Genomic DNA, 26,270 nt, shown 5'->3' with positions numbered 1-26,270 from the left:
CCCCCCCTCCCTAACCTGTCCTTCCTCCCACCTATCCCCTCCTCCCACATCAAGCCCCACCCCCATCTCCTACCTACTAACCTCATCCCTCCCCCTTGACCTGTCTGTCCTCCCTGGACTGACCTATCTCCTCCCTACCTCCCCACCTACACTCACCTTTACTGGCTCCAACCCCGCCTCTTTGACCTGCTGTCTCCTCTCCGCCTATCTTCTCCTCTATCCATCTTCTATCCGTCTCCCCCCTCTCCCTATTTATTTCAGAACCCCCTTCCCCTCCCCCATTTCTGAAGAAGGGTCTAGGCCCAAAATGTCAGCCTTCCTGCTCCTCTGATGCTGCTTGGCCTGCTGTGTTCATCCAGCTCTACACCTTGTTATCTCAGCTTTCTCTTGGTGATGTTTTTCTCCTTGTCTTTGTTTTTAAGAAGGATTGAATTGGTGATCAAGCCACTACCCAAGGCATCGGGACCATATGTGGAGAGATAAGTAAAATCTCATAGAATATTTGATAAAATCACATGGGAGTCAAGAATGCATGGCATGGTCTTGGGACACCAATGTAAGTTTGTAAAAGTGAATGTTACCTCAGAGGTAACAAACATGCCACTGAAGAACGGGTCTCAGACTTGTACACCTACTTGACAAAAGGATTAGTGTGGCTTGGAAGAGCATGAAAACCTAGCTTAAACGATCATATACGGACACAAAATCCATAAAGAAACTAACTTTAAAGCAATGAAAGTAATATTTGTGAAAGGGATGTAAAAAGAATTACAATCAAAATAAACAGTGTGATTGGCTATTGTGTCAAAATGTTACAGAACTTAAAGAGTACAGATTCAGGGAGGAGTAATAGTGGACTGAGAGAAAGGGCCCATTAGATGGCACACAGATATCCCACCTTGAGCATTTGTATGCCTAAACTTTCAGGTGAAACTGTAATGTGTTGGGGCATTTAGCGTATGTGAAAAAAGGCTGAGCTGAAACTCAGGTGGTGTAGGAGTCTGTGGATAGGGAATTGAAAAAAAAATACAAATCAAGGAACCTGAATCTGGAATATGCTGAATTTTAGAGCAAATTATGTAAATAGATTAACTGAAAATGAATGTGGGTTATATTCTTGTCACCTCAATCAGATGGCATGACTTGGTTCCAGGGGTGGTATTTATGTATGTGTATATAAAGGCCGGCCCCCAAAGGCCACTATGATCATTAATTTGATGATACATCCTATTATTGTATTCTTTGTATTGATGCTAGTTATTTTCATTGTAGTTTTAGTCTTCTAGCGTAGGTTACATAGTCTTCTTATACATTCTTGCGTGGCTGTCGCTGATTTGTGTCTGCATTTGCAATTGTATTCTGCGCTGTCAATTATCATCGGGGTGGATTGTATAGGATGGGCTGAAGGACTAAATGTTAATGATGGTATTCGACAGTTGCATGAGAAGATAGGTTGTACAGGATGGGCTGAAGGGCTAAAATTGTTGACGAGACGCGATAAGCTGCATGAACTTGGATGAGTCCTGTGAGCATTCCCGTACGTGCAGCAAACAGCACAATTAAAAAAACTTGTTTTCTGTACAAGCCAGCAGTTTCGCCTGTTGTATCTGTTGTTTTCTGTACTGGTTGTTTGTGATACTGTGTAACAGAGAGAGAGAGTTTTGTTCCAAGTTACTACTGCTGCTGGACTTCCCCACAGCTCGGAATTGTGAGCAGTGCCAGGAATGAACCTAAGCCACCAGACTAGCCATCGATTGAGGGGTCCCTGAAGGACAGAAGGATATGAGACTTGTTGCTTGTTTTCATTTCTTTTTCTCTTCCATTTATTATTACCACTATAATCATTTATCTGACAATCATAATCATTTATTCTTACTTAATAAATATTCATATTTAAGCAAATTGCTGTTGACAAGCCTTTTCTCAGTTACATTTAACCGAATCTGAAAAGAACTGCTTGGATACACCCTGTGTTCCAAGACAGGTCCCCAAGTGGAAAATGAGGTGCTGGAGCACTGCAGCAAGCCTGAGACAGAGATATTGGCCAGGGAACAAGGTGGTGTGTTGAAGTGGCAGGCAACTGGAAGCGCAGGGTCATTTTTGGACTAGAATGTAGATGTTCTGCGAAGCAGTCACCCAGTCTACGCTTCGTTTCCCCAGTGTAGAGGAGACCACATTGTGAGCAGCACTTTTTGTACATCTTTCTCATTCCCCTGTCACTGCTCGGAGGCCATTCCACATGGTTGATGAAGCGTGAACTGAGTTGGCGTTCCTGATTTCCTTTGATCCTGTTCAATAAACATCGCACACATTGTGGGAATTATTTTTCAATCCAATGGCCAATGTCAGAAATTTGTCACCAATTACCAAGTAAAATATTCTAATCTTTGTTAACACTTGAATCATGTGTTGCACGGTGTTATGTGTTCACAGGTGAAGATGTCTCAGGTTAAACAGGTCGGACTTCTTGCTGCTGGTTGTCAACCTTGGAACAAAGATGTTTGTGTTGCCAGTGGAGATAGATTTGCATATTGCGCTACACTGGCAATATATGTTTATCAGGTAAGCCAAATGCTATGAGTAAGCAGGCAAGGAAACATACCCATCAATCAGTCTTTACAGACTTCTTTACTCTATTAAGAAGGGAATATTTTTGAGGATTTTAAGGATTTGTCCTTAATTTTTCAGTTGGAATTCACACATTCTGGATCTTCAAACTGGGCAGACCGGAAATAAAGTAACATAGTGTTGTGAATTCTTGAAAGAAAGTTGGCCCTGAAATTTATCACATTTATTGGCTTATTATAACCACACCGTATATGAAGGATAATGTTGTTTAATAAATGAGGATTTGGCCACTGCAGAGGTAGTTTATTTTCCAGCTTCCAAATCAGATCCATGATAGGAGGCTCCTACGTATCATGTCCTGGGAATGAGTGTCAAGAACAAGAGGAGTATATATTATTGCACTTCAGTTCAGTGACAGGTAAAGATTACAGAGAAGCTCAGAAGCTTTGGGACCTTCTGTGGAGAGAGAACAGAGTTAATATTTTGTGGTGATTCGCAAATTTAGCAACCAAATGTTCCACCCCTTCATCCAAGCCATTATATAAATTGTAAAAGTTTAAAGCTCCAACACTGGTCCCTGTGACATATGCTATAATTTGCTAGCCAGAAATAGAGCCATTTATGCCTACTCTCGATTTCTTGTTAGTTTTATTTATATTACCTCTACACCATGAGCCTTTTATTTTCTGAAGTGAACTTCTGAAGGCAACTTATCAGATGCTTTCTGGAAATCTAAGTACAGTACATCCAGCAGTTCCCCTTTATCTCTTTCACAAGACCATGTTGACTCTGTCTGATTACCTGAAACTTTTGTAAGTGGCCCTGCTATAACTTCTCCAAGAATAGCATCTAACATATTCCCTTTGACAGATGTTAAACTAACTGCCCTGTAATATCCTATTTACCTATTCCATTCATTTGTTTGAAGAAAGGAATTACATCAACAATTGTCCAATCAAATGGAAGTTTCCTGTGTGTCTAGGTAATTTTGGAAAACTAAAAATGATGCACCAACTATCTCATTAGTCATTTCTTTTAAGACCCTAGGATAAAATCCATCAGGACCGGTCTGAGAGCCAACTGATTTTCTGGAATTGAGACAGTGGTTCTTCAGTTGCAACCCTTTTCATGCTGGATCCAAAGTTTGCCTTTACCTAAATATTTACCCTGCAAAAAATAGACAAGGAAATGAGATTGTGAAATTCTAAATGAGGTCTCAACCACGAACTATTAATAATTGCATTCTAATTTTCCCTTGTTGCGTGACTCAGCTTGATCACAGGTACAATGAATTCAAACTTTATGCAATTATGTCTGAACACAAGAAGACCATCACAGCTATCTCCTGGTGTCCTCACAACCCTGATATGTTTGCCAGCGCAAGTGCTGACAACCTCATTATCATCTGGAATGTGGCTGAACAAAAGGTGATAGCAAGACTGGACAACACAAAAGGTACAGTCCCGTTTAGACACTGCTTATACTTGCTCGTGACTGATAGGCTCAGTCTTTGTCCTTACCTTGCCAGGATACAGAATAATGTTTGGAGAAGTGAAGTGAAGATTTCCAGATTAACATTTTAATCTGACTCTGCACTGTAAACTGCCTTTTGCCAAAGGTTGACAAAAATCAGCATATAAATGTATGAACAAGAGTTCAAAGAGCAGGCATAGGCCATTTGGCTCCTTGAACCTGCTTGCCATTTTTAATTGCTGGAAAAGCTCAGAGGGTCAGGCAGCATCTATTGAGAGAAATCAGAGTTAAGGTTTCAGGTCGAATGCTCCTCAGAACTGATAGTAGCTAAGACAATGTTGGTTTATATGCAGAAGATAGTGGGGGAAGGTATAAACGATAATTGGGTATACAGCCCAAAGAGAGAGGAGAACAGTTATACAGACAAAGTTCTGAGGAAGGGGCATTTGACCTGAAATATTAACTCTGATTTCTCTCCAGAGATGCTGCCAGACCTGCTGAGCTTTTCCAGTAATTTCTATTTTTCTTTTGTCATTGCCAGTAATGTGTGCAGCGACCTCCAGCCGCTCACACTCCCCTTTGAGAATTTGCTGCAACTACTTCAAGGCAGGTAGGTACCACACCATCCTGGAGTCTCACTCGCAGCTGCAGAAACTTCTGTCTGTGCCACTGACTAGAGAGCCCCCTATCAGAATCGCTCGCTTGGACTTTGCTAGACCCTGCTTCACAGCAGAGCCAGTCGTGGTGCCATAGACCTGGCTACCATTGCTATTTTCTCCTGAGAAGCTATTCCCCCCAACAGTATGAAAAACATTGTACTTGTCTGAGAGGCAGATAGCCACAGGAGACTTATGCACTACCTGCCTACCTTTCCTCGCATTCACCCATCTACCTGACTGATGGGTTTTTACAACTGTCAACAGTTACATAGTCACCATTAGTCTAAACTTTTATTCCATATCTTTTTAAATGCAAATTACCCCATCTCCCATCGTGCGATATGAGCCCATGTATCATCCTGTGTATGATCTATAAATTTCACAACAGCACCTTTCATCCCCATTTATATAAATTGAAAATAACTAAGCTCCCATTATGGATCCCTGTGGCACACCACTTCTTACATCCTGCCAAACTGAAAAAGGCCAATTTATGCCTGCACTCTGCTTCTTGTTGGCCAGGTAATCTTCTATCCAAACCAGATGCTACCATTTCCACAATAAAAATTGATGTGGCAGTGCCTTTTAGAAATCTAAGTACAGTACTTCTACTGGTTCTCCTTTATCTAAAGCACATGTCAGTTCATCAAAGAACTCTGGTAGATCAGTTAAATCTGACTTCTCTTTCACAAAACCACTTTGACTCTGCCTGATTACTTTGAATTTACCAAGTGCCCTGAGCTTCTTCAACAATATTTAGTAACGTTTTCTCTCTGACAAATGTAATGCCAGTAGGCTTGTAGTTTCTGTCTCCCTTTTTGGCTAATTTTGTATATTCTAAGCTTATGGGGCCTTCGCTAAAATCTGGGCAGTTTTAGAAAGTTAAAGCCAACTCATCAACAATCACGTTAGCCACTTCTTTTAAGACCCTACAGCCATCCAACCCCCAGATGATTTTCTGTACCCCTCCTCACCCCTTCAGGGATTCCTGCTTCACTCAGTTGGTGCTGGAATTCTGGTGAGGCAGTGGCATTTGTCTCTCATCGGGGTCCACTCTACATCTGGACAATCTCAGGAGCAGACTGTGGAGTAGCGGTACACAAGGAAGCACACAGTTTCCTGTCAGACATCTGCCTATTCAGATGGCATCCGAGGAAGAAAGGCAAGGTGGTCTTTGGACACACAGATGGCAGCCTGTCCATTTTCCAGCCTGGTAAGTCTCTATGATTCTTCAAAGTCGATAAGGCATCATTACGTCTGGGTTAATAAGATAACTAGGTTGCTAATCGGTAGTATTAAAATGTGTGGACTGGTCTTTCCTTTTATGGAAGTCCATCTGAACCAAATCCATAGACGTTGCCGTGAGAACTATCTTAGTTACTTCAGAAGTGTACATTGATTTGTTCCCAGGAGCCCGTTGCTGCCATCACCATGGCAATCTGCGTCCCCGTGCCAACGCAAGCAGCTCAAGATACACGTGTAGCAATGGGTAGAGATAGGGAACAGCACCCTGGCAGGGTTGTGGTGGGTGGACAGGGTGACAGTTCCTGTCAGAATCGAGAGACACTCACATTTCTCACTTTGACCGTATTGTTGTTCATCAACAACCTGTCCAATCTCAGAGTGGATAACAGGGGGAAAAGATATCACCCTGACATTGCTATATAGAAGTAGACATTAACAAAGAGGGGGGTGAGTACGTTTACCTTTCCATGTGTGCTTGAGAGATGTGCGGAATAACACGCATCAGAGGATTTTTACCATTGAGACGTTTTGGCACATACCTTTCAGCCCGTAGAGACCATGCTGCCTTTCTAAAGAGTAATTTAATCAGCCACACATCCCCTGCTTCATCCCCGAGCAGAGCAAGTTTATTCCCCTCATAATGTACGCAATTTCCTTTTAAGATCAGAGCCAGGGTTATTAGCAGTCACTGTGTGAAAGCACTTTTCCTCACCTTTTCCTCCCTCCCTTACCAGCTCCCCTACAATACCTTTTGCCCAAAGTCTTCAATCTGTGTCCCCTAATTCTTGTTTTATCAGCCAATAGGAGGTCCGACAGTGGAATAAGGATAATGCCACTGATTTAGGTGTCCAGAGACCCAGCGAAAGACTCAGGGGATATAGATTCAACTCTCACTACAGTAGCTCGTGGAATTGCAATTCAATTAATAAAAGCCTGGAATGAAAAATGAGTCTTAGTAATTGTTACAAAGTTGTATAGAGTAATTGCAAATTGGAAGGCAGGAAGCTAGAATTTGTTCATAGAAAAATGATAAGGGTGAGAGTGTGTGACTACTTTAAGAGGTAAAGTGCTTTTCTAAGCTGAGAGATTTATACAGAAAATGTGTCGAAGCAGCTGAAGAACGACAGACAGTTCTGAAATTGAAACACGTATCAATCAGCTGTGCGATTGGAAACCTTAGGCTTGTTTTGATGTTTTGGCAATGGGCTGGAATCTGCCAATTAATTTAAACCATGCACTTAGCGATTGGAAGCCAATTGATTTTATATCTGATGGTTTTGACAACCTAGGACCCAATGCTATTGTAAGAAAATTGATATGTCATCCGAGGTATGTAAGGAGAGGGTTTTTGAAAATCAGTGTGAGAACGAACTGCCATCTGAGAAATAAGCATTTAGCTCTCACAAGAAATTGCTAAGCTCTTTAAGAAAGCACCATCTATCCATAAAAAGAACCACGGCACTTATAGCTAAGAGTCCTCATAGAAGACTTAACAGAGAAAACATCCCTGACAGCCAGATCAGCGCAAGAAAGGCGTTTATGACTTGAGAACAATAGAAGAAAGGCATATAGACTTTGAGAGACTAAGTTTTAATTTATTTTTGTATTACTTGGGTTTATATAATCGGGACTTCTGTTTATTGGAACAGCATGCCAGTAGAATTTAGAATATTAGTAGTTAAGGGCGAATTGTTCAGTTTGTTCGTAATTCTGTTCACTGTTAGGGTTAAATAAATAAATTGTTGCTTGTTACTTATAAAGTGAATTGCAGGGATTTTCTTTCATTTAACCTCCCCTTCTCTGTAACAGTTTAACAGATTAGGCGAGATGAGGCGAGCTTCTCTGGGTGTTTGGGGTTTAATTATTAGAAGGGAACCTCTACTCCCACCATAACAGATTGGGGGCTGGTGTTTCGATTTTAACTATCAGAGGAGTTCGGCCTCCCCTTCATAACATAATGGTGATCCTGAAGCTACCATTCATTGTTGTAAAATTCACGTCTGATTTCACTAATGTTCTTCAGAGAAGAAAATCTGCTACCCTCAGCTAGTCTGGCCTACATATCACTCCAGATCTGCAGCAATGTGGTTGCCTCTTAAATGACCCACCAAGCCACTCAGTTCAGAGGCAGTTAGGGATGGGCAGTAAATGTTGGCTTTGCCAGTGACACGTACGTCCCAGAAAAGAATAAATGGTGTTTTTTCTTTTGTCTAACCCTGTCATAATCTTGTACATCTCTATTAAATCAAACACCTTTGCTGTATGGACAACAATCCAATTTCTTCAACCTCTCCTTGTTGCTAAAATCCCTCGTTCCTGGGACCATGCTAGTCAATAAACTCTCAAGGACCCTCACCTCCTTCCTTAGGTGCTGACAGTCTTTTTGTGGTATTGAGATTATATAAAGAAAATGTCAGCCTCAAGCTAATTAATTTAGTTGAAATGGCAGTTGTTCAATGTTAGGAATAATTACTTAGACTTTCTCTGTGATATGGACACAGGTGCCAAGAGTCAGAAGCATGTGCTGAGACCAGAATCATTGGAGGGAACAGATGAAGAAGATCCAATCACAGCCCTGGAATGGGATCCACTCTCCACTGACTACCTTCTGGTGGCCAACCTACACAATGGAATTCGATTGGTTGATTCTGAATCACTTTCCTGTATCACAACCTTCAGTTTCCCCAGCGCTGCAGCATCAGTACAGTGCCTGGCCTGGGTCCCCAGTGCTCCAGGGATGTTCATAACTGGAGGTAAGGCTAACATTATCAGCAGCAGAAACAAAAACCCCACATGGCACTTGTTTTCTCATTTATGGCAATGGTATGTCATGATTTACTTATTTTTGAAAAGAGAAACATCTTGCTGAAGCATTTTGTCTCACACACATCAGGACGATTGCAGGAATGCCAAATTTCAAAGAGACACAACAATTTACCTTACAACAGTCTAGCTGGTAAGGGGACTCTGACTGGATGAGGCAGAGCCATGGGGATAGCAATAGGGAACTGTCGGCTCCCAATTTTTATTTTGCACCATTTTTCCATTACCCAGGAACAGAGATGGAAATTCCAGGCAAGATTTTCTTTCAAGTCTTTTTTTCTAAAGTTACACTTGAATTGCATTTTGTGCAAATAAGAGCTCACCACAGCACTTCACAACAAACCGAGAACAGAAACAAATGTTTTAAATGAGGAAATCAGCAAGGGAGTGGTTTGATTAGACTTGTGGTTTGAGACTTCAAAATGCAGCTAGGCAAATGACAACAACAACTTGCATTTGTAAAGTGCATCTAACTTAACGTGCTCCAAGGCATTTAACAGGAGCATTATCAAACAAATTTGACACCAAGGTAATATAGATGGCTGGTCAAAAAGGTAGTTTTTGAGGAGCATTTTAAAGAAGGAAAGAGGTGAAGATGTTAAGGAAGAGGATTTGAGACATGAGAATCTAGACAGCAAAGGCCCTGGTCAGTAGTGGTGAAATGACCAATATAGGGATGTACAAAATCCAGAAATTTTAACAGCACAAAGACCACTAATTTTTGTAGACCTCCAAATGATTGCAGAGGTAAGGAGAGGCAAGGCTATGGCAAACAACAACAACAACTTGCATTTGTATAGTATAAGCCATGGAGGAATTTCAAACCAAAGATGAGAAGTTTACAATTGAGATGTCACCAGACTAGGGAACAACATAGGTCAGTGGACACAGGGCTGAGGGGGATAGGACTTGGTGTGAATTTAGATATAGGGTACAGAGGTTTGGTTGAGCTTAAGTTTATGCAGGGTGGAATAGGGAAAGCAGACCAAGAGATCATTGGATCGTCAAGCGTCCAGGTAATAAAATCACCAGTTAGGGCTTCAACAGCAGACGAGCTGTGCAAGGGTGAAGTCAGGTGATGTTGTGGTGGAGAAAGTAGGCGGTTTTGGCAGTAGGGAGAAAATGAGGTCTTGAACCCATCTTGGCAAAGTAGTTTTGCAAGAGCGTACCAGAGGAAAGAGCAAAGTAGCTCTTGTAGTCTTAGCATCATACATGAAATATGCTGTTTGATTAAGTGCTATCGGCTTATATTCCTGGTTCTCCCCGTTTAATCATACAGATATTGATATCACTTTCAAATAAAAAAGCATTAGTTTAGCCTTGCTATTGGTTTTTGTGAGCGAAAAGCAAAAACCATGAGGACTGCATGTCAGTTATCAGATGTCAACCATGACTTGATCATCTGAGAGTTCAAAGGTTGCGAATCCCAGTCACAATACAAAGCCTTGATCATGGGATCTCAGCTGAATCTCCAGTGTATTACTGAAGCAGTACTGGATTGTGAGAGATGCTGACTTTCAGATATGTAATGCCACTGCACTAGTAACCCAAAGGCTCAAGCTAATGCTCTGGGATCAGCATTTCAAATTCCTCCACAGCAGCTGGTTGAATTTATATTCCATGACTAAATCTGGATTTGAAAGCGAGTTGACCTCAGTGATGGGAATTATCATTGATTGTTTGAAGGACCCATCTGGTTTGATAATGTCCTTTTAGGGAAGCAACTCTGCCATCTTCATCTGGCCTGGCCTACATGTGATTGCAGACCCACAGTCATGAAGGTGATGCTTAACAATGCTCTGAGATGACCTAGCAAGCCTTGCTGAAGGGCATTTAGGGATGGGCAACAGATGCTGACTTTGCATTCCATTGGTTTAAAAAGTGCTTCATTGTAAAACCTTTTGAGATGCCCTGAGGTTGTGAAAGGTGCTAAATAAATACAAGCCTCTTGTCGATTCAGAGATAGTAGGAACTGCTTATGCTTGAGAACCTGAGATAACAAGGTATAGAGCTGGATGAACACAGCAAGTCAAATTTGTCCTTTGTTCAGACTCTCAACTATTTTGTATGAGGGATATCAGTAGGATTGTATCAGCATTCCCTTGCATTTGTCTTGCTCCTTTCTAGTTGAGAGGTTTATTTGAAACTAAAGCTGGTATTATCCAGTACTACATTGGTACCTGGCTCATTGTCTGAACATCGTGGTTTAATTGTGGACTGACCCTGCTGCCTGCCTGCTATTTTTCTTATATTCCAATACCCTTCACCTAATTTTCAGATTCACAAGTTGGTGTTTTGCGTGTTTGGAATGTTTCAAGAACAACACCGATTGATAACTTCAAGTTGAAGAAGACAGGATTTCATGCTTTACATGTACTAAGTTCTTCGCCAAAGAAAAAATGTGGGTAACCATTTGAAATAAAATATCATAGTAGGGCTTGATTAGTTAGTTGATTAGCACTGCAGAGCTTATTCATGTCCAAAATATTACTGGGTCAAACTTATGTATTTTTTTCGATACTTGTCTCTTCTAAATGCAATTTTATAATATAGATTATGTGTGTGAGAGAGAGAGAGAATGGCTGGCAAACGATTAAAATCTTCATAATTCAGATTTTGAGAAATTCAATCAAGAAAATTTCGACATTCTGCTTGAGGGCCTTAGTTCAGATGTCAGCCAAGAACAAAGAAAATCAATTCAGGCCTATGGGAGTAAGGCCCCAGTGAGTACATTCCAAAAGATCAAGATTAGACACTCGGATGCCCAAATGGCCTGTAATTCAATAGGCCTCAGAGCCGAAAATTAATGCTATTATTGACAGGATCTTCAATTCTTGCATGGCAGCAGAAGAACTGACCATCACCTAGTTGTCAGGGTTGTTTAAAAAAAAAGCCAATAATCTGTCAATATTTTGGTTCTTCTTTTTTAGACAAGTTACATCCTCAGTGAACCAGAATGTCTGTCTGCATATATATTGCAGAAAACTGCAATGGATACTTCTGATAAAAAACTCTCTGAAACTGTTAATGAACATCCGTCAGTGCCCGTTGATAGGGATGGGATGATTGATTAAATTGGCAAGTTGATCAGGGGCTGTAGGTTAACGAGAGGTAGGTGGAAAGGTGCGAAAATGTTAGAAGTGAACTTTAGTGCTGACTTTTTCAGGCTATTCAACACATTCCCCATCTAAGAACCACCATACATCGTCGACCAGTGAAGCCATCCCCCCTCCAACCCTGTCTCAAAATCAAGCATTTTCTCTTCCACCTGGACATGCTGTATGTTGTTTCATGGATGGTGGAGTTGGGCTGTATGACATGGGAGAGAAGAAGTGGAACTTTCTGCGAGATTTGGTAGGTTCCATTCTTTCTCTGTTTTGCCTCTCTAGTTGTATTTCAAGCTCTGTCTTTACTATCACTGTATCCTTCATGCTGTCTCAATTGGAGAGCAAATAGTTATGGATGTGACATCATTAGAAAAAGGCCAACAGCAGATCCAAACATGAGTCTTGTTTTCCTTCTGTATTCTAGGGTCACGTAGAAACAATCTTTGACTGTAAATTTAAACCAGATGATCCCAACCTCCTAGCCACGGCATCATTTGATGGGACAATAAAGGTGTGGGATATAAACACATTGACAGCAGTCTACACATCCCCGGGTAATGAGGGAGTAATCTACTCCTTGTCCTGGGCTCCAGGTAAGCTATCGCTGAGCAGGTTCTCAGTCAGTACTGCTGAATACTGAACGCACACCATCCCAGTGGGTGGGTGGGCAGCACCTTTGAAGCTTCATCATGTTGTCCTCACTTGGAGTGCTCCCTGAAAAACTCAGGTGAATTATTAAAGTGATGAGGACACAACTCTTATTTCATGAGTTTCACTGGCAAGGCCAGAATTTGTTAACCCTCTTTCATTGCTGTCAGGAAAATGGTGCTTCTAACTGAAAGGCTCACCAAACCATTTCAGATGCAGTTAAGAAGACACCTAAGAGTCAATCACATCGGAGAGGAGATTTACCAGGATATTGCCTGATCTGGAGTGTTTCAGTTACAAAGACAGATTGGACAGACCAGGGTTACTTTCCTTGGTGCAGAGGAGACTGAGCAGGGATATGACTGAGATGTGTAAAATAATGGGGTGTATGGATAATGTAGAAAGGAAGAAGCTTTTCTGTTTGGTAGGGGATTGGTGACCAGAGGCGTAGATTTAAGGTAGGGAGGAGGAGGTTTAGAAAAGATGTGAGGATTTTGTTTTGTGTTTGTGTGGGAGCATGGAACTCACTGCCTGAAAGGCTGGTAAAGCCAGAAATCCTCATAACGTTGAAGAAGTATTTAAACGTGCACTTGCGATGACAAGGCATACAGGGCTATGGAACAAGTGCTGGAAAATGGGATTATAGTTTTGACTGGCACAGACTTGATGGACTGAAGGGGCCTTTTCAGTGCTTTGCACTTCAATGACTCTATTGATGTGGGTCTGGTTTCACATGTTGGCCAGATGAAGCCAGGAAGGCAGATTTCCTCCAGTGAGGGACATTAGTGAACCTTATGGATTTTCATGGCAAATTGATAATTTCATGGGGTCAATTACTGAGAGAGTTTTAATCAAGACTTATGCGATAATTTGACCTGCCACCAGATGCTGTTGTGGAATTTGAGCTGATGTCTGAGGCCTCTGGATTACGAGCCCAATAACATTACCACTGTACTACAAACCGTGCACTCGCTCTCTCCTGCACCTCCTCAGGAAAGACAAGCCAAGTTCAGGAAATTGTGAGTCAGTGATATCTGGGCCCTCAGCAGATGTAAAGGAGGAGATAAGGAGTTGTTGCAAAAATAAGCAGAGATCGAGGGAAAATGTCAGGCATCCCCCTCCGAATAAATCAAAGGTGGCCCTTCTGGTGTCCTGGAGATAGTAGAAATACTCAGGTGGCACTCCTTAGGACTCCAATAGAAGTGTTCAAGGTCACTGCAGCAAATAAAGAGAAGCCCCCTCCAGGGGCAGAGAATTGTACCTGGAGAACACAGGTTAAAGTGATTGGCAGAAGAACCAAAAGTGACAAGAGGGAAGAAAATAAAAAAGTATTGACTCATTGTGATCTGAAATGTATTGCCCAATAAATGGAAGCGATTCAATAGAGGGAACTAGGAATGCAACTGCATAATTCTTTGACGTTTGCATCACATATAGACAGGGTGGTTAAAACTGCGTTTGGCATGCTTGCCTTCATTGCTCAGTCCTTTGAGTACAGGAGTTGGGAAGTTATGTTGAAGTTGTACAGGACATTAGTGAGGACTCTTCTGGAATACTGTGTCCAGTTCTGGTCGCTCTGTTATAGGAAAGATATTATTAAGCTGGAGAAGGTTCAGAAGAGATTACAGGATGTTGCCAGGTGTGGAAGGTTTGAGTTGTAAGGAAAGGTTGGATAGGCTGGGACTTTTTTAGTGTAGGAGGTTTAGAAGCGACCTGATTGAAGTGTATAAAATAATGAGGGGTTTAGATACAGTTAATGGTAGTTGTCTTTTCCCTAGGATCGGTGATTTCAAGATTTGGGGGTATACATTTAAGATGAGAGGAGAGAGATTTTAAAAAGACTTGGGGGCAATTTTTTTTACACAGAGGGTGGTTCGTGTGTGGAATGAACTTCCTGAGGAAGTGATAGATGTGGGTACAATTACAATGTTTAAAAGACACTTAGATAAGTACATGAATAGGAAAGGTTTTGAGGGATGTGGGCCAGGAGCAGGCAGGTGGGGCTAGTTTAGTTTGGGATTATATTTGGCATGGACTGGTTGGAGTGAAGGGTCTGTTTCCATGCTCTATGAATCTATAACACTCAAATTGGAAAAACAAGTTTGAGGAATAGATCAGGGGAGCAGGACTCCGTGGGTAGCTCTTTCAAAGCACTAGCATGGGAATTGATGGGCTGCAAATGTTGCACCATTCTAACCTGTCCTACTGACTGTCTAGTGCTGTGCTGACAATGGCTGAATTTTAATTGATCAAAAATAATGCTCAACTTGTTCTAGTATACAATCAGTTAAGCATGCAGTGCAATTTTAATTTACACATTTTGTTTTGCATTCTCCAAAATAAACCTGACCTGTGTCCGTTCAGTACATCCTCACAGCCAGGTCAGATTCAGTCCTAATACTACGTTACCATATTTGCACTTTCCAGAAAATGTGGTTTTTATGTCTGCAGTTACTAGAACAAGAGCAGTTTCCTCATTTAAGTGCCTGAATGTGTAGGTGCTCAACACTTCATAATGCATATTAATGTCCTTATTACTTGAAGGTGACCTAAACTGTATCGCAGGTGCAACCTCACGCAATGGAGCCTTTATATGGGATGTAAAAAAAGGCAAAACAGTTACTAGGTTTAATGAGGTAAGTTGTTACACTTCATCTACTTTTCCATAAAGCATACAAGAAGCTAACTATGTTGTAACTGGAGAGTCAGGACTTATATGAGGTTAAAAACTGAAAAAGCTGTACACACTCAGCAGATCAAGCAACAACTAAAGATAGAAGGACTGAGCTAATGTTTCAGGTCAATGATCTTCTATCTGAATTGGAAGAAATGAATGACATAAACTATTTGCGTCCTCAGAATGACCCAAAATGCTTTAGATGTTTCGTAACGGTTGTCATTCAGGGAAATACAGTGGCAAATTTGCACACTGCAAGATGCCAAGGAACCAGATAATGTATATATAATAGTCACTTGGTAGTACGGAACTTGAATATTTCTGCAAAAAGACATTTCATCAAAGCTTTTTATCTTGCACTCTTCAAGACAATTCACAAGAAATACCAAAGTAAAGGGCCGGCAGAATTTATACTATGTAAAAGAACACTGCTGATTGGTTGGCAAGTGGACAGTGTTTGATAAAGCAGTTGCCATAGAATGTGCAGCAGCTGATGATGACTGACAGCTAACTGCCAAGCTTTGTTCAAATTTTAAACCAGGCAGGTTGACCCTAGTTAATCAAACAATGCCCTGAGAAATGAACCACAAATTGGCTGTCACATGTTGTATTGAGGTGGAATATGTGTACATGTCCTTTCTGTCTACAAAAACACTTCTATTTATTATCAGTTAGAGTTCTTAAGCATGAAGGATTGTAGAAAAAAGGAATTTATTTTCAAATTTTGTGGACATACCTGGAATGTTTTCTCTAAAAGAGATCATTGATAGTTCACTGTGGACACTGGAGAACGGTTTTTAACAAGGCTTCCTAAAAATTACATAATCAAAGGTCGCACGACACCAGGTCATGGTCCAACAGGTTTATTTGGAATCACAAGCTTTCAGAGCGTAGGGTGCTATGCTCCAAAAGTTTGTGATTCTAAATAAACCTGTTGGACTACAAGCTGGTGTTGTGTGACTTCTGCCTTTGTCCACCCCAGCCCAACACAGGCACCTCCACATCATAGAAATTACAGAACTGCTGATAATCGTTTCCTTTTCTGTAAACCCTACTTAGAAAGCTTTTGAATAGAGACTGGCTTGACCAACTCTTCTACAATGCAATATAAATGTTATTTTACCTTTTTATTTCTTGGAAGTGCCCTGATGAGTCCAAGTACAATTATAAAACGTTTTGACTGGATGTGCCTTTGTATGGCAGTAATTGCTATAGTGCAGTTGATTGTAGGGCAAATGCTGACTGGGAGAATACTAGAGAATCTTTTGTATCTATCTGAAGTAGTAGCGGATACAACTTACCTAAAGACAGTATCTCAAAAAATGCAGCATTTCTGGAGAATGATGTTCAAGGATCACCTGAGGTTTTATGCTCAAAATCTCTAATGTTGAACTTGAACCCTCTGTCTTGGCCACAAGGATGCTCCCTGTCAAGCTGAAGTTCAAACAGGTTTAGTGCTGGCCTATCTTTCATGGAGGAGTTTCTCACCTCCAAGCCGCAGATATTCAACCAACGGTGGACAGGGACTGGACTTCTGGGGAGGCCATTCATATAACAAGGTGGGAGTGTCTCTCATTAACAAGCACTCAGTGTCCTATCAAGAGGCTTTGCTTTAGGGAACCACTCCATTATCGTCTCCCACTTCCTCACCAGTAAACCCCTCCCTCCCTCCCTGTGAACCTCCACCCAGCCCACACTCATGTCCAGCCATGAATCCAGAAGGGATCCTCATGGTAGATCCTACTGTAGTACCGGATATGGCCAATGCTGTTCATGGTGTTGCTGGCCTCTGAGTGCTTTGAGGAGACGTAGCTGCGTTATTGGCAGTTCTATCGGATAGAAGGGCCTGATTTAAATGACGTAGTGTTGGGCCTCCTGACAGAAAGCACCAGAAAACTTCCAGCAGATCTGCACCCAGTGGGGAAGTCCCACATTAAGTAATGCTTCTCAAGGTCTCTGATTTCCCTCATGCCTTTGCACATTTACTCAGCTCCTTTCATCACTTCTAATCAAAACCAGAGGCCAGTTATGCCTTTAATGCCAACACCGAAATTGCTGGAAAAAAGTCAGCAGGTGTGGCAGTATCTGTGCAGAGAAAACAGGGATAACGTTTCAAGTCCAGTGACCCTTCTTCAGAACTGATTGTAGGTAAGAAAAGGCGGGATTTATGCTGATGAAAGTGGGTGGGGTGTCGGGTAAGGGGGACGAGTCGGCGAATAGGGGGAGAATGCCCAGCAAGAGAAAGGAAGTTAGGCATACAAAAGGATTGTTGATAGTAAGCCAGGAAAGAAAAAAAAAGCTGATAATGGCAACCAAGAGTAGGTGAAAATGGGTTGGCTGCTATGTGATGACAGGGCCTGGGATGTAGGGGTTGGGGTAAGGACATGAAGGATGTGTTCAGGCTCTAAAATTATAATTCTTGATATTGAGTCCTGAAGGCTGCTGAGTTCTCAAGTGGAAAATGAGGTGTTGTTCTTCCAGCTTGCGCTGAGCTTCACTGGAGCAATGCAGCAAGCTTAAGGCAGAGATGCTGGTCAGGGAACATGGTGGTGTGTTGAAGTGGCAGGTCACAGAAAGCTCAGAGTCATTTTTATGGACTGAACATAGGTGTTCTGCAAAGTGGGTCCCCAGTGCAGAGGAGATTATAGCGAGCAGCGATTATATTAGACTCACGTCTTCCACAGCCTTATGGGATGTTTTCCTTCCTGACCCCTCCACAGCTTCTGCTTCTCAAGTTTTCATCTAAACAGCTCAGTCTTTCTACACCCCACCCATTGCCCTCGCTGATTTGGAGACTGCTACTGACCAATTCTCTGCTGTTATAGAGCTCTCCGAATGAAACCTGGTTCTGTGCCCTGTCACTCAGGGTTGCAAAATTCAAATCAGCAAACATCGTAGCAATTATCTCCCAGGGGCAAAGGAGCTGCTCATCAGCCAGTTAACTGGAATTACGTGATGACTTGGAAGTGCTGTTTTTTAACACATTGTTCAAAATACTGTTCAATCTTTTAAAAACACAAGTCAGATCTACATGGAACTGTGAACTAAAATCAATTTTTCCTCAACTTTAACCCCAAACAATGATAATATAATCCTTCATCACAACAGCCCAATGTAAAAAGAATGAGTTGCTCATTGAGTGTCATCCACTTACCATTCCTTGACTCTTTGTGAGACTGAGAGTTGACAAAAACTGTACAACCGAGAATAAAAATGAGCCTCTGTGTAAAATTTGATTCACAAAAGATATTAAGTCATTGTTCTAAATTGCCGAGTCAGAGTGAAGAGTTCCATTGAATGATAGAAAGTTGAGATGAAAAAATGGCTTTATAGAAGTCTTTTTTTAAGGAAAAGAAAGAAATGGAAAATAGATATGTAGTGAGGGAGAGAGTTCAAGAAAGTAGGGTCCAGAGATCTCAATCACTGCACTAATCTCAGAACAAAGTGAAAAGGAGATGCTCAGGGGGCCAGAGATGGAAAATCAACAGGTATTGAGAATGAAATGTAAACTGTTAAGAATCCAGCTAGTGTTATCTGACTAAGTCAGATCCTAGACTGAAACCTAGTTTGATTGATAGATTCTAATTTTGTTTCTTTTTAAGGAGGTGGAGGTCAGTTACTGAACGCATTTGTAAACATCTGCCTGTGTACTTTTAATGACAAAAAGTTTATCAAACAAGAAAAATGTGAACTGTATCACACTAAATGTTGTAAAGTCTTAATTACAAGCAGTAAAGAAGGTTTCTAACTCACACTGCTTCTTTTATTCCAGTAATACCCATATAACCATAAAAAAACCTCTTCAAAAACTTATCATCGACTCCAAGCAAAAGCTTTTTGCTAAGGCTGGCACTACTGTAACCAGGGACTTCCTTTGTATTCACTGTACACTTTCTTTCCTTAAACAGATATCTTTCCCTAAAAAAAAGCTGATGAATAACCTAACACTTATGCCTCCACACACCAACTGACTGCTGTCTGGATTTCTCTGCACCTCTTAATATGCAACAGCACAATTTTTTCTATTTTCTTGAATGCGCTAAACTGCTAACCCCATCTCTTCATTTCAAGGGTTAGAAAATCTAATTAAAATGCAAGTAAACAAATTAAGAAGTCTTCAAACTTTCTCGATGAGACTAAGCATCAACAAGAACAGACAACCTTGGTATAGGAGCAGAATTAGGCCATTCAGCTAATCAAGTCTGCTTTGCCATTCGATCATGTCCGATATGGTTCTCAATGCCATTCCCCTGCTTTCTCCCCATAACCTTTCATTCCCTTACTGATCAAGAATTTATCTACCTCTGCCTTAAATACACTCAATGACTTGACCTCCACAGCCTTCTGTGATAAGGAATTCCACAGATTAACCACCTTCTGGCTGAAGAAATTCCATCTCACCTCAGGACTAAAGGGTCGTTCCCTTCATTCTGAGGCTGTGCCCTTGGATCCTAATCACTCCTACTAGTGGAAAAATCTCCTGCACATCCACTCTATCCAGACCTCTCGATATTCTGCAAGTTTCAATCAAGTCAACTCCCATTCTAAGCTCCATTGAGTTCAGACTCAGAGTCATCAACCATTTCTCATATGACAAGCTCGTCATCCCCAGGATCATTGTTGTAAACTTCCTCTGGACCCCCTCCAACATAACATGATCTTCCTTAGATACAGGGCCCAAAACTGCTCAAAATATTTCAAATGCGTTCTGACCAGAGCCATAGAAAGCTTCAGCAGTACATCTCTGCTCATGTATTCTAGCCCTTTTGAAATGAATGCTAACATTGCATTTGCCTTCCTAACTGCCAACTCTACCTTCTATGTTAAACTTAAGAGGGTCCTAAACTAGGATTCCCAAGCCCTATGTGCTTCAGATTTCCAAAATAGTCTTCCCACCTTGTATTCCATTTGCCACTTCTTTGCCCACTTGCCTAGCCTGTCCAAGTCTTTCAGAAGGCTCCCTGCTTCCTCAATACTGTCCATCCACCAACTACCTTTGTGTCATCTGCAAACTTATCAGCAATGCCCTCAGTTCTTTCATCCAGATTGTTCATGTATAACATGAACAGCTGTGGTCCGAAAACTCCTGCAGAATTCTCTAGTCACTGGCTGTCATCCTGAAAAAGACCCCTCTATCCTTGCTGTATGCCTTTGCCAGTCAGCCAATCCTCAATCTATGCCAGTACCTTGCCCTTAACACCGTGAGCTCTTACCTAATTTCACAGCCTCTTGAATGACGTCTTGTCAAAGGCCTTCTGGGAATCGAAATAGATCGTGTCCACTGGTTCGTCTTTGCCTAACTTGCTCATTACCTCCTCAAGGAATTCTAACAGATTTTTTCAGGCATGACCTCCCCATGATGAAGCCATGCTGACTCAGCCCTATTTTGCCATGCACTTCCAATCACTCTGCAATCTTATCTTTAATAATGGACTCCAAAATCTTACCAACAACCGAGGTCAGGCTTCCTGGCCTGTAGTTTTCCCTCTTTTGCCTCCTTCCCTTCTTGAACAGGGTTGTTACATTCGCCATTTTCCAGTCCTCTGGGAGTGTCCTTGACTCCAGTCATTCATGTAAGATCTCCACTCAGCTACCCCCTTCAGAATTCTGGGGTGTGTTCCATCTGGTCCATGAGATTTTTTCCACCTTAAGACCTTTCAGCTTTCCAGCACCTTCTCCTTCGTGATGACTTGTGCACTCACTTCTGCCCCTGACTCTTAAAATTCTGCTATGCTGCTGGAGTCTTCCATTGTGAAACTGATGCAGAGTACCTGTTCAGTTCCTCCACCTTTACTTTGTTCTCTTTTACTACTTCTCCAGCCTCATTTTCCAGCAGTCCAATGTCCATTCTTGCCTTTCTCTTACCTTTTAGATATCTATATCAATACTTGAATTTTTTTTATGTTACTAGCTGGCCTACTCTCCTATTTCATCTCCCCATCCTACTGTTTTTTTTAGTTATCTTGTGCTGGTATTTAAAGACTTTCCAATCTTCTGGCTTCCCACTAATCTTCACTACATTGTATGCTTTTCTTTTATACTCTTTCTGACTTCCCTTGTCAGCCATGGTTGCCTTATCCTCCCCTTAATATGTTGTTTCTTTCTTGCATTGAATTTCTGTTGTGCCTCCCAAATTACCCCCAGCAACTCCTGCCATTGCTACTCCACTGTCTTCCCTGCCAGGCTCCCCTTCCAGTCAACTCTGGCCAGGTCCTCCCTCATGTCTTTGTAATTACCTTAATTCCATCGTGATACCATTCCATCTGATTCCAGCTTCTCCTTCTCAAACTGCAGGCTGAATTCTATCGTATTATGGCCACTGCCCCCAAGGGGTCCTTCACCTTTAGCTCCCTAATCAAGTCTGCCTCATTACACGTCACCAAATCCAGAATTTTCTGTTGCGTAGTGGAGTCTACCACATTTTGCTTCAAAAAAAACACTTCTCAAGTTCCTTTTCTTGAGATTGGCTATCAACCTGATTTTCCCAGTCCACCTGCGTACTGAAGTCTATTACTATTATTGTAATAGTGCCTTTCTTTCATGCCTTTTCTATCACCTGATTTTTTTTTTCTTCGCTACATCCTAACTATTGTTAGGAGGCCTGTTCACCATTCCCATCAGGATCTTTCTTCCTTTGCAGTTCCACAACTTTACCCACACAAATTCTACACCTTCTGACTGTACGTCTCTTCTTGTTATTGATTTAATTTCATTTTTTTTTACTAACAATGTCCCAGGAATTTGAACCCATTTCTCCCACAACAATCCTCGAACCACATGTTTGCCTATTTGATCTTGTTGACTGTCTGCCAATTTACCCGTGGCGCATGTAGCAATCCAGAGATTATTACCTTTCTCATCCTGCTTTTTAATTGAGCCCCAAGTTTCTTATATTCCTTCAGCAGAACCTGTTTCCCCTTTCTACCTAAGTCAGCCCAATTTACAATAAAAATCGGCCTCTGTTTAAAACGTAAATGTATAAAAGATATCAAAGCATTGTTCAGCACTGCCAAATCAGAGTTGCAAATGGGTAACTGAAGGTTTGAATAAAAAGATCAATTTTGAGCAAACTCCCAGATTCCTTGGCACCAGACTCAGGAGCACAACTATAAAAATGAAATTAAAACCGTGTATCACACAAAATATAGAATAAAAATTAAACTTAAGGTTGTACATTGTTCTAGATAATAGGTGGAAGTGGTTGCAGGGCTTGGCTGCAGTAAGGCCACAGAGTGATTTGAAGATAAGTCTGAGTGCTGTAGATTTATGGGACTGGACGCCAGGAAGGGCTGGGAGGAATGGGTGAGAGGGACTTAATGCAACATAAGAGATGGGTGGCTTTGAACAAGTTACAGCTTGTAGACAATGGACAAAGGCATGTGGAAGTGACTCACTCAGGCTTACTCTCATTGTGGCGGCCTATGTAAGGTCCATCATATAGGAAGGAGAGGCCTGTCTCCTTGTCAGGAAAATAGCCTCAAAGTAACTCTGCATCAATTTGTGGATGTCATCCATTCCCAATGTCAAGGGGTGCTTTATTGTTTAGCACAGCCTTGCATCAGTAATTTCACGTGAAGTTCACAGTGTCTGCCAAAGTTGTTTGAACACTCCAGAAAGTCATTGAAATAGGACAATGAAAGATTAAAGGGGATATGACTCACTCTGCATGTGTTTTTTGAGCACATGCCAAGAAAATGAGAAAATAAATCTGAGTCATTATGCGGATCAGTTGTTTGGAGAATAAAGTTTAGAGCACCCTTAAATAGCCTCTGGCACAATTTATCGCGAGCATCGAATTTGTCCTCATTGTTTGTTTATCCGAAAATGGATAATAAATCTAATTCAGTAACGCTAACCAAATTATAAGTTAATGTAGAGACAATATTTATAAGTTGAAGATTTTTGGCTATTGAGGGCATCAAATTCAACTCTCAAGATAGCCTGCCTAAGCCTTGGGCAAAGAGATAACCTGACATGGAATGTTTTCCTCACAGGTTACATAAATAATGTACTGGTGATAGTCTAGAAAGGATTATAAACTAACAACACATCAAGGGATTTCGATGATACAAATCTATGACACCAAGTGCAAGCAATTTATCAACCTCAACATTTCCTTGTTTCTTCCAAGAAATACAGTAGCAATACGAATGAAATATAAGGACTTAAACATCTCTGAGATATTCTCCCTCAACCTGGACCCCTCCCTCCAGCCTCACAGTCCCCCAAATATTTTCACTTAAGAGAAGAAGGCCTAACATCAACCTTCTGAATTTCACTTGCTGTAACCTGATTTTTTCCTTAACTTGCTGCACTCCATTCTCCCAGGTCCAGCTCAAGTGTTGATATCAAACAAGCTGATAAGGGAGAAGCTGTCGTCTGATAAACTAGTCTTGATCCAGCACAGGTCAATTGTCAAATTTCCAACAATTTTACTTGCTTCTCTTGGACCATGTGCCTGCCGCAGAACATCAAGAAATGTTTTCTGTATATCTTCTCTGCGTATGCTCCAAGTTCTTGGGCACCCCCCCAACCCCATTCCTACCTCCTTGCCAAGATCCACAAATAGGACTGTCCTCGTAGACTCATTGTTTCAGTCTGTTCCTGCCCTCCTAAGGTGACTTCATCCTATCTCGACTCTGTTTCTCTTCCCACATCCAGTCTCTTCCCAGTCTACATCCATGATTCTTCTGATGGCCTCCATCGCTTTGAGCTTCCAAATTTCTGGCCTAACGGTCTCCTCTTCACGTGGATCCCAATCTCCCTACACTCATTCACCACCTACACGGTCTGCCTCATTCTGTGAATGGACTCCCAACCGATTAGTATGCCTCTTCTGCCTGAACCCATTCTCACTAAGTCTGAACAAACCCTCCTCCAACTCCACTCAAAGAACCCCTACAGTGTGGAAGCAGACCATTCGACTCATTAAGCCCATACCAATCCTCCGAAGAGTATCCCAACCACACCCACACCACCACCCTATCCTAGTAGCCCTGCATTTCCCATGGCTAATCCACCTAGTCTGCACAACCCTGCATACTACGGTACAATTTCGCACAATCAGTCCACCTAAACAGCACATCTTTGGACTGTGCCGAGGAAACCAGAGCAACCAGAGAGAATCCACACAGACACAGGGAGAATGTGCAAACTCCACACAGACAGTTTCCCAAGGTAGGGAACGAACCTGGGTCCCTGGTGCTGTGAGGCAGCAGTGCTAACTGTTGAGCCTCCATGCCACCTGGCATTCATTCCTGCCAAATGGAAGGTGTCGCTACAAGTGCCTGTGTGGCTAATTGCTTCACTTTGCCAGCCTTTTTTGTGGAATTACTTTGCTCTGGTGCCACTCAGGCTCCTTGCCTCATTTCTGGAACACCGTTCACTGAACTGGTGATAGTTCCCACTTAGGCTGTTTGCCTCGTTTCTGGAACACCGACCACTGAGCTGGTGATAATTCCTGCTGTTAATCTGAACTGGAAAATTTCATTGGCATCGCTTCCCCCTACCCTCCTCTACTTGCACCATGGTCTATTTCTAACCTTTCAGTTCCCTCCCTTGTCCTGTCTGTTTCCATTTCTGGAGATAGGCCGTAAAATAATACCTACTATAAGCCCACGATCAACCGTAGCTACCTTGACTTTATTTCCTTCCATGCTGTTTCCTATAAGGACTCCATTCTATTCTCCAAGTTTCTCCATCTCCATTGCATCTATTCAAACGATGCTGCCTTCCACACCATTGTTTCCATTGTACAACCATCCAAATTGGAAACCAGTGTAGGCGACTCAACTCTTCAAACTTCTTCCGCCATTCAATTGGATCGTTGTTGATCTGAATACTCCACATGCCAACCTATCCCGATAAATTTTCATGTCCCTTGTTTATCAAGAATCTGTCTAACCCCACCCTAAAAACATCCAGTATGTCTTTCTTTCTCCTCAGCCTGAGATTGCACTGTGCCTCTGTTCTGTCTGTTTGCTCCAATTCTGTTCTCAACTCTTCCCCACACTCTCTGAGCCACAGTAAGTTTCCCCTGTCCTCGCCATCCTCTCACATCGCACTGATTTATGATGATTGTCTGCAATTTGCACCAATGTGCCTTCCACAGATGTACCCTTCCCTTTCTGCATTCCAAAGTGGCCGCTTCCTCCATGACACCCTGGTCCACTTCTCAGTCACCTCTCACTTGCCCTGAATCACCTTTCCTTGCAAGCACAGGAATGCAACACTGGACCTTTGAACTCGTCCCTTCTCACCGTTCAAGGCCCCAAACCCCGCCATCCAGGTCAAACAGCACTTCACTCAGACTTCTTTCAATTCCGTATTCACTCGTCATGATGTGGTGCTCTTGTGTGATCATGGTGTGAAATCCTTCCATTCTGTCTGTAAGTGTGATCTTGAGTTGCCAGTCTCCTGTCTTTTTAATGCTCCACCTTGCTCCCATTTTCACCTCTCTGTCCTCTATCTCTTGCCGTATTCCAATGAGATTTAACATAAAGATGTGGAACAGCAGCACATCTTTCGATTTGGTACCTTATAGCTCACTGAGCATTCAAAATTACATGTAAAACTTTTAAACCATAACCTCTGCCTCCACATTGTTACATTATTCCCTGATGCATTTCATTCTCCCTCTCTCAATCCTATTCTTTTGCTTTTGGATGGCGTTTTTTTTTTATTCATTCATGGGATGTGGGCATTACTGACTAGATCAGCATTTATTGCCCATCCCTACTTGCCCATAGGGCAGTCAAGAGCCAAACACAATGTTGTGGGTCTGCAGTCACATCTAGGTCAGACCAGGTAAGGATGGCAGATTTCCTTTTACCAGATGGGATTCTCCAATAAATCAACAATGTTCTCATGGTCATCATTAGACTCTAAATTCCAGATTCATTATTGAATTCAGCTTCCACCATCTGCGAGGGCAGGATTCGAACCTATGTCCCCAGAAGATTAAAAACTGAAAGAACTATGGATGCAATAAATCAGGAACAAAAACAGAAGTTGCTGGAAAAGCTCAGCAGGTCTGGCAGCATCTGTGAAGAAAATATCAGAGTTAACGTT

The 26,270-nt window shown here is 41.9% G+C and overlaps 1 protein-coding gene across 6 annotated transcripts in view; it reads left to right on the top strand.

Moving 5' to 3' along the window:
- The first annotated feature begins 2,439 nt into the window (after positions 1-2,439).
- Positions 2,440-26,270, top strand: part of wdr17 (WD repeat domain 17) — a 91,698-nt gene continuing 67,867 nt past the window's right edge. For all 6 annotated transcript variants that reach the window (XM_048594976.1, XM_048594975.1, XM_048594974.1 and 3 more), the window contains exons 1-8: positions 2,440-2,562; positions 3,840-4,023; positions 5,683-5,913; positions 8,447-8,698; positions 11,047-11,169; positions 11,935-12,122; positions 12,300-12,468; positions 15,068-15,159. In XM_048594976.1, the coding sequence (XP_048450933.1) occupies positions 2,440-2,562; positions 3,840-4,023; positions 5,683-5,913; positions 8,447-8,698; positions 11,047-11,169; positions 11,935-12,122; positions 12,300-12,468; positions 15,068-15,159 (1,362 nt within the window). The remainder of the gene's footprint in view (positions 2,563-3,839; positions 4,024-5,682; positions 5,914-8,446; positions 8,699-11,046; positions 11,170-11,934; positions 12,123-12,299; positions 12,469-15,067; positions 15,160-26,270) is intronic.

This window comes from Rhincodon typus, chromosome 3 (genome assembly GCF_021869965.1).
Source record: "Rhincodon typus isolate 14 chromosome 3, sRhiTyp1.1, whole genome shotgun sequence".
Lineage (NCBI taxonomy): Eukaryota > Metazoa > Chordata > Chondrichthyes > Orectolobiformes > Rhincodontidae > Rhincodon > Rhincodon typus.
Note: the sequence above shows the minus strand (reverse complement) of the source record. Positions and strands in the feature narration are given on the sequence as shown.